This window comes from Eurytemora carolleeae, unplaced genomic scaffold (genome assembly GCF_000591075.1).
Source record: "Eurytemora carolleeae unplaced genomic scaffold, Eaff_2.0 scaffold607, whole genome shotgun sequence".
In the NCBI taxonomy this organism is placed as follows: Eukaryota; Metazoa; Arthropoda; class Copepoda; order Calanoida; family Temoridae; genus Eurytemora; species Eurytemora carolleeae.
Window position 1 is genome coordinate 163,509 of NW_019396492.1, and position 8,981 is coordinate 172,489.

The 8,981-nt window shown below is 37.1% G+C and overlaps 1 protein-coding gene across 1 annotated transcript; it reads right to left on the reverse strand.

Moving 5' to 3' along the window:
• Positions 1 to 336: 336 nt before the first annotated feature.
• LOC111704287 (venom dipeptidyl peptidase 4) lies at positions 337 to 8,527 on the reverse strand. Its single transcript, XM_023476496.1, has 2 exons — positions 8,330 to 8,527; positions 337 to 3,128 (listed from the first exon to the last, which is right to left on the reverse strand). Exon 2 carries the CDS (start codon positions 3,079 to 3,081, stop codon positions 472 to 474), a length of 2,610 nt encoding a protein of 869 aa, XP_023332264.1. The 5' UTR covers positions 3,082 to 3,128; positions 8,330 to 8,527; the 3' UTR covers positions 337 to 471.
• Between the last annotated feature and the right edge of the window lie 454 nt (positions 8,528 to 8,981).

The window sequence follows — 8,981 nt, forward strand, 5'->3', positions numbered from 1 at the left end:
TTAGAATGGTAGATATAAATGCTTGATCCTCTGTTTTTCTGAATCTCGAGACTAACCTAATCTTGTACTTGTATCCTGAAAAGTGCATAAAATTCAACCAATCAGAGTCCCGTATCAGAAGCCGGGAAATTTGAAATTTTGCGCGCCATTTAAGATTGATATACAGAAACGGGAGGGACTCTATAATTTTGAAAATCCATTTTTTGATTTTTCTGTACTATACTCAAAAAAGAGTGGATTAAGCTAGAAATTAAAGTCCACATTGGATATTCGGATTAAGAAGTCGGGATCAAAGGTATCCCATTCTAAAGTTCCCAGCTCAGGATTTGATCAATTTAAGACAGAAAGATAGAAAACGACGATAATTTTGTAAATTTTTGTCAGATATTGATTAAAATTAATTTTTTTAATCGAGGGTACTTTAAATTTGCATGACAGTCCCGTTAATATCACGAAAGATGCAAAACTAGATTATTGGTTTGAATGAAAGCACTCTTCTAAGAAGAAGTTTGTTAAAGAATGGTATAAATGTTTCCTATAATCTCCTATTCCATGATCCTGATCAGGGTAGGTCTGCTGACGGAATAATATATCCTTCTCCTCTAGTGCAGCAGAGAGCAGCATAGACTGCTGGTAGTGTACATTATCATCATGGGTTCCGTGAACCATCATATACTTCTTGTTGCGTAGATTTTCTATTCCAATGAGAGGAGAACTGGTATTATACCCTTCAGGGTTATCTTCTAGTGTAGACATGTATCTCTCCGTGTAGTAGGTATCATACAGCTCCCATCTTACTACCGGAGCAACACTTGCTCCACACGAGAATACATTGGATAGATCCTGAGTTAAAGCAGAGAGAGAGAGGAAGCCTCCATATGACCAACCCCAGATTGCTGTTTTCTCTGCATCAACATAATCCAGGTTGTTCTGGAGCCACTGGGTCACGTGAATGGTATCCGTAACCTCAATTGAGCCAAAGTTCCTGTAAACGGAGTGTCTCCACGCATCTCCTTGGAACCCTGAGCCCCGAGGATCAATCTTTACATAAACCACACCCTGGGAGGAGGACATATACGCCGGATATCCATATCCTCCCCACTGTTTATCCACATACTGGAATCCTGGTCCACCATACACATCAACCAACATGGGAAACTTCTTCCCAGGCTGAGATTGAACCGCGGAGGGAATATAGATGATCACACTCGCCTCCTGGGTTGTTCCAGGTACAGGTACAGTCATGTATTTAACACTAGAGACATCTAATAAACTGAACCTGTTCTCTAGAATCCTATTATCCGTCCAGATTGATAGTAGGGTATTCGATGCAGTGTGGTGCAGACAGGAGTAGGGTATTCCTGGGCCTTTACAATCCATAACATAGTAGGTTCCATCTTTACTCATAGATGCAGACACATAATCGCACTCAGGTCTGTGACTCAACTCTGTAACATGATCCTTGTGTAAACAGGTCAAACAATCAGGTTCAGGTTGACCCAGCTCCAGTCTGAAGAGATGCCTGGTTCCAGGTTCATTCTCTTTAGTTCCAATATAGTAAACATGATCTTCCTTCGTCCACTCAAGTATCTCGGTCACCTCGGAGTCTTTCCTTGTCAGCAAGGTTCTCCTGTTGTTCTCAAGGTCAATTAAAAATAGTTGTCGGAACCTATGTCTCATGGTTGCTGCTGGCATGATGGTTAAAAACTTCCTGCTTGGATTGTGTTTATTGAACCTCACGCTGAACTTGTAATCAACCCAACCTTCACGCTGTGGCATCACGAACATTTCGTCACACTGCAGATCTCTCTTTACCTCACACAGATTGATGGCTGTAGTGTTCTGTATCCTATTCATCCAGTTCACGGCAACTGTCGTGTTACTCGCCCATTCTACAAAGGTAAAATGATGTTCAGTTGACATGAGACTGATGGGAGGAGGAAGGTTTTGCTGTCTAATAGGATTTGAAACTCCGGGAGGACCTACATCAGCAACCCACAGTGTGACCATTGGATTAGTGGATCCAACCTTAGGATATCTAAAATCATCAAACAGAAAGTATTGAAGGAAGGGATATCCCTGTCTGTTCAAGGAATCCTGTCTCCAGTTCCCGTATCTCGGGAGCTTAACAATATCCACAAGAGTATCATTGAACACTCCGTAGACGAGTTTAGTTCCGTCCGGAGACCAGTACATCGCCTTGTTATCCTCAAACACTTCCTCCTCGTTCACCCAGTCCGGGATACCGTTGAAGATCACGGTTTCGTTTCCGGAGTTAGTGAGCTTGATATCTTCTGCTTCAGCAGAATGTCTGTAGTGAATATTGTTCTCATAGTCAACATAGGCCAGAGCGTTTCCTTCCGGAGCCCAGGATACAAACCGGAGATACTGGTTCATGTCTTCGTCACCGACTTCGGCATGCGGTGGAAGAAGAGGAATAGCTGACGAATCAGGTCTTCCTCCGTTCATCCGAACTAAGGCATAGGTTCCGTAGCTAGATCTTCTCCAAACCCGTTGACTCCGGGTTTTTACAAGAAGATATTGTCGGTCTGCGGAGAAGGAGAAGTCAAGAGGATGAAGATCTCTGGCCTGATTGTGACTAACCACTGTCTGGGTCTCAGAGGTCGCTACGTTAGAGATGGATAATCCTCCGTACTGATCTCGGAACAGGATTTCAGTATCAGAGATCCAGGATCCATTAAAGAAGTCTGGATAGAAGGACACAGTGTAGAAATCGTTGAATGTAAACTGGTTTCCAGTCGACTGCGGACTGTAGTGCACAACTTCGCCAACTTCTCCACCTAGTTTCTGCTCATTTTCAACACTTTGCATCAAAGCTTCGGCAGCAGCTTTGATATGATGACGATTTTTGACGGCCGCCGAAATTATTATTATCGCTAAGAGACTGCAGATTGCTATTCCGGTCCACAAACATCGTCTTGATCTCCGAACCCTGGCATTAGCTGAGAGTATTCCTGTGCCTTCAATATCAACAGAGTTTCCATTTGATGAAACCCTGGAGTCTCCCTCTAGATCTCCGTACTGAAATAAACCTCTGGCTCGGGATATTAAGAAGCTCATTCTTGAATATATTCAAATCCTTGAATCAACTCCCAGGGTTTCACATCCTAGAATGAAAATGAATTAGAAATAAACCAAATCATAAAATGGTTCTCAAATATACCCAGAGAACTAGTTTGAAATGAATAATAAATATTGTAAAGAAAAGTGAAAACCATGAAAAATGGAGGCGCGTGTTGGGGTTTAAATGTTTGTTTTTAAACATGTCAAGGGTGTACTTTAAAAAAGGTTCCCACCTACCATTTCTTCTCTAAAGAGAGGGTTTAGTTTGAGGAAAAGAGAGGGTTTAGGTTGAGGAAAAGTGAAGAGTTTGAGGAAAAGAGAGGGTCTAGGTTGAGAAAAGGAAGGAATTTAGGTTGAAGAAAACAGAGGGATTAGGTTGAAGAAAGGAGAGGGTTTAGGTCGAAGAAAGGAAAGGGTTTAGGTTGAAGAAAGGAGAGGGTTTAGGTTGAAGAAAGGAGAAGTTATAATTTGAAGAAAGGAGAAGTTATAATTTGAAGAAAGGAGATGGTTTAGGTTGAAGAAAGGAAAGGGTTTGGGTTAAAGTTAGGATAAGGTCTAGGTTGAAGAAAGGAGAGGTTTTGGTTAAGAAAGGAAAGTGGCTTTTGTCAAGAAAGGAGAGGGATTAGGTTGAAGAAAGGAAAGGGTTTAGGTTAAAGAAATGAGAGGGGTTAGGTTGAAGAAAGGAGAGGCATTAAGTTAAAGAAACGAGAGGGGTTAGGTTGAAGAAAGAAGAGGATTTAGATTGAAGAAAGAAAATGGTTTACGTTGAAGAAAAAAAAAGGGTTTAGGTTAAAGAAAGTAGAGGGTTTAGATTGAAGAAAGGAGAGGGGTTTGGTTGAGAAAAGGAGAGAGAGATTTTTAGGAAATAAGGCAAAAGAAAGAAAAAGAATTGTTCTGGTGTTCAGGAGATTAACCGAATAAAGAAAGAAGATCAAACATGAAATTGAAAGGAGTTTGTCTCAAGGAATAATGAAAGTTGATTGTTTTAAAATACGTACAATGTAGGTAGACGTACGTAGGAGGATAATTTGGTGGTGGGATTTTCATGGTTAGATAATTAAATAAGATTAAAATCCATATCGGATTAAAGGATCCAATCAGATTAAAGGATTAAAGGATTTAGGATCAAATTTCCAGTTGTAGAAGTGAAAAATATACAGTAGGCGTCTGTCCTAGAGAACGATTTTTGCCCCCCCCCCCCGGCCCTCCCCAATTTTGTGTCTGACCACTTATTTTTCAGTGTTTCAGTAAAATTTGTATTCTTTATTTTTCCAGGTATTCCAAGTGTTCCAGAGTGCTTTATGATTGGATAAGTAGAGCTTGAATAATAAATTGATTATTATTTATTTTTATGTATTTTAGGGTTAGGTTAGGTTAAGACAATGCGGCTATAGGACAGGCTAGGGGGCCGAGCGCTGCGGCTAAGATAGGCTAGGGGGCCGAGCGCCGCAGCTAGGTCGGGCAAGTGGGCCGGGCGCTGCGGCCACATGGCCAATGATATCCATGTGATACATATGAGAACCATGTGCAAAATTAAGGGGGGGGGGGGATCCAAAAATCGTTCTCTAGGAAATTACTTAATATAGCTGGATAGCTTTTAAAGCAATTGAAACCCATAGAACTAAAGTTTTGCTGAAACCATTGCAAGATCGTGCAGTCCTGGTGTGCAATAATTCACTAAAATGCAATTCAAAGCTTTTAGCAAAAGTTATTTCAACTAAAATGTCTGAGGTTTGACAATATAAAAACCAAAAGATCGCTGGGACGGGGGGACATTGAATTTCTCTTATGTTAACCAATGTCGGAGTAATTCTAGCGTGGAAAGTGAACCGTAAACCAACCTGGATATTTCTCCAGGGGAACCTTTACCAGATCTAACAGTAATAAACACAAAACAAATCAATAGCTATTTATTAAAGGGACTGTAAACGTAATTTATAAAAAGAAATACATATCGCTACCCTTTCAACCTCTCTCTGAGTATAAATGAGAAAAATATTGTCGTTTTTCTATCGTGAATGTAAAAATGTTAAATTCTGACCATGTCCTTCATTGTCTTTATTTTTCGCTATTCCAGAGAAACAACTATTCATCCTTCAGAAAAAGGGTACTGTTGTGAATGAGACATTCCACTTTATAAGCAAAGGGTCAATTGAAATTACGTATACTGTCCCTTTACAATAAAAGGAAGGAAAGGAATAAATGCAATCTTTTTCCGTTACTAGTGATTTGTTTTATTTTTATGATTTTTTCATTTCCTTTCTAGGGTCACACATCTTTATCTTTTCCTTTCCAGGGACACACATCTTTATCTTTTCCTTTCCAGGAACTCACATCTTTATCTTTTCCTTGAATTGAAATCTAACCTCAGTATATGAATCATCATTCTTTGTATTCAAAATAAAACTTATTATTGACCAAGTTATATATTTACCAGGAACCGCCATATCTTATGCGTCAAATCCGTGTACTGCAGTGGGAGGAGATCAAAACAAAGAACTCAGAGCCCATCATTTTTGAGGAAAAAGGGCCCACGGAGGGGAATAAGAAATTTATTGCTATTGTATTTTCCATATTGACTAGAAAGCCAAAAATCATATTAACTTGATATATTAACTTGTTTTTTGTTGGACTGTAATATATCATCAGAGCCCTAGGTCCTTTCCCTTCAACTTCTGTGGGGACACTGGGTTTGTTTACATTCCTCCCACAGAGTACAGTACATAATAAGCGTATATCTAAGTTGGGCGTTCCTATATATAGTTCCTTGTTATTGACCATCAAATTAGGAACTGAACACGACTGCACTACATCTGTGGGAAATATTGAATAAGAATAAATGTTACTTCATGTCTTTTGTTTTTAAACCGAAATAATACTTCTTTTACATTTGTGAGAACAAGTTTAAAACCTCTAAAAAAAAGATGTTAGAGTTAGATTTACTCCATAAGAAAAATATTTCCCAATTCTTATTTTTTACACCGACTTTTATTGCATACAAATGGAATACTGTACAACTTCTATACAAAAGATTAGCATTGAAGATTTATCCCAAAGAGAAAAATTGAGTTCCCACAGTTAAAACAGGTATAAATTATTGTGCTGAACAGAAAAACAAAAGCCTTATATGATGCTATGATATGTTGTTATACAATTTATAAGAGGAAGACATTTTTTTTATAATTTACAGTTTTTTCTCTCGACGGTTCAAGATTATCGTGAATACTGTTCAAGAATACCATGAATACGGTTCAAGAATATCGTGAATATCCTCTTTAACCGTTTCTTAAATCTTTGAAGAATTTGTAGTTAGTCCTCGAAAGAAAATTTGAATCTTTCATTTAAAAATTTACATTTTGGAGATCAAGTTGAGTCGCTAATGCTAACACATCGATTCAGCCTGCTTATAAACAACGCCTTGGGCTTAGATTTTATCGCTTCACATGTACATTTTAGCACAATAAAGCACTTTATGTTAGCTTTGTTCGCAAAACTCTTATCAATTTTTGCTTGACAGCGATGAGATCCAGCGTTATCCCAAACAAAATGACCATTATGAAGACATGGAAAGATCCTCCTCCCCCCCTTTAATAAGATAACTAATTGCGCCTATAATTATAAACTAGATATGTATGTATATTGCAATGCTAATACTGAATTTCCTTGATTTATAATTAATCCTCCTATAGTGAATGAAAGGAGTTTCAATGCACATGAGACACAAGTTTACATACTACCGACTCAACTTAATTAATTGTGCTTTCTATGTGGTTTACCTCAAAATTGTTTCATAGATATTGAAAATTTTCGTATGTCTAGATTTACGTAAGAATAATTAAAAAAAGATGATGCTGAAAAAATTCAGTTTTAAAATAAAATATTTGAGATCACATTTTATATCATCGAATCAAAAAATGAACCATATTTAAAAGTCCAAGAAACCATTTTTTTAATCCAGGAAATCTTGAATATTAAAATGTTAAGCTCTGATTAATTGAATGTGCAGGCTTCCAAATGGATTTCTATGTGTTTAGTGTATAAACTTTACGCAGTATCCTGTAGGAGTGAATTAAACAGTCCAATTGCTTTTATGGACCTCTTCTCTTTGTACAGTATAAAACAAAAACAAAAAGTTAGCATATTTAATGATATTTTTTCGTGGATTTTCAAAATTTTACTAAAATCAAAAATTTTTGGAGACAACTTTTTGAAATTCTGAGCATTCATAAATCTTCCCTGGGGTCATGTGAGGTCCCATACAAAAGGAATTGAGTCTTTGCAACAAACTCTGATTTTCTAATCCCTATATCTTAGCAACCAAATGTTATAGACCTTAGATATTTTAAATTATGAATTCTTTTATATCAAATAATCTAAGTTTGAAATTTCAAAGGATTACATCATCAGGTTGCAAAAATATAAGTATTGGAATATTCGATTGTGTGGCGAAGACTCAGTTCCTTTGGGCCTAATCGGTTCAACCGTTTTGACGTTTATGGGGTACAAACTGACAAACAGACAGACAGACAAGCAAAGTATATAGATAGAAGAAGGAATTGAGCCACAGCTCTGATTTTTAATACTGTTTCTTTGTAACCCAATATCGCAGGCTTTAGATATTTTAAACTATGAATTCGATTTTCGAGTAGATCAAGAAATATAATTTAAAAATATTAAAGGCTCACACCATTAGGTTGCAACGAAAAAGTGATTAGAATATTTGAGTTTGTGGCAAAGACTGAATTCCTTTTCAGCGTAAAGTAAGGATACCTTGATTCTATATTGTTATTGTTTTTGTTATTTTTCTGGTTTGTTTCTAAACGTAAACAAATCTGATCTAAACAACTGACTGACTGATACAACTGTTTATCAACAACAATCTTTATTTTTATAGAACAATTTTAATATTTAGTTAAACTTTTTAACTTTTTTTGGGGGAAGAAAACTAAATTTTGATTCATGTAAATTAAAAAAAATGAGGAAGAGGGTTCAAATATCAATATATTCCAATATTTTAAATAGGAACTGTGGCAAAGTAAGTTTCTTTAAACAAAGCTGAATAATCTTACAGAGATATAACTAGATAGGCAAGCGTGCCTTGGTATGATAAACAATCCAATCTAAACTGTCTCTAAAATGGGTAAATATGCATCAGAGTTCAAACTGAGATCGTATTCGTATAGTTTGAGTTTAAGGATACGAATCCTGGCACGATTTTAGAGCTTATATATATATCTATATCTACCTAGAGTGTTCTCTCTCCTTCTCCGGGACGGGTTTAGTTCTGGACGAATGAGCTGGACAAAGGAGAAACTGTCTCTGCACTATTTCAATACAATTCATGCGTTGAGTTGCGGCCTGATTGACGCAGGGGTTTCACTGCCTGGGCGTAGAGATCTCTAGTAACGTATGCACTGGATACCGGCCTGAGACTGGCTTAGTTTCACCTGTTCACAGGGTTTCCTTTCTATCCTGATCCAGGGTTTCAGTTTCAGTTAAACCCTGGATATTGTTTATCCAGGTGTAAAATCGGAAGGAATGATCCTGAATCCAAGTATTTGTATCATCGTGGTTAAACAGATCAAATAATGATAAATAATCTCGTGAGAGAAATCTAACAAGAGATTATAACCGTGAAATATGTTTCTAGTTCCCCGGGTTGGATCTTGTAATCTCTTTCAAGAGAAGTTGCAGGAAGTTATTAGTTACAATGGTAGGAAAGTACCGAAATTGCAAAGACGAATTTTACGGAAAAAGATGACGGGGGGGGGGGTCCTACTTAATTATTCATTATTTTACATAAAACAGATTTTCATCAAAATATCATAATTAAACATAAAAATGTGTAATACACACTTTTTAAAAAAAATGATAAATTTTTTGTTATATTCTACATT

Excerpts from the sequence above, each read along its gene's own strand:
- LOC111704287 (XM_023476496.1), bottom strand. The coding sequence starts at position 3,081 with ATGAGCTTCTTAATATCCCGAGCCAGAGGTTTATTTCAGTACGGAGAT.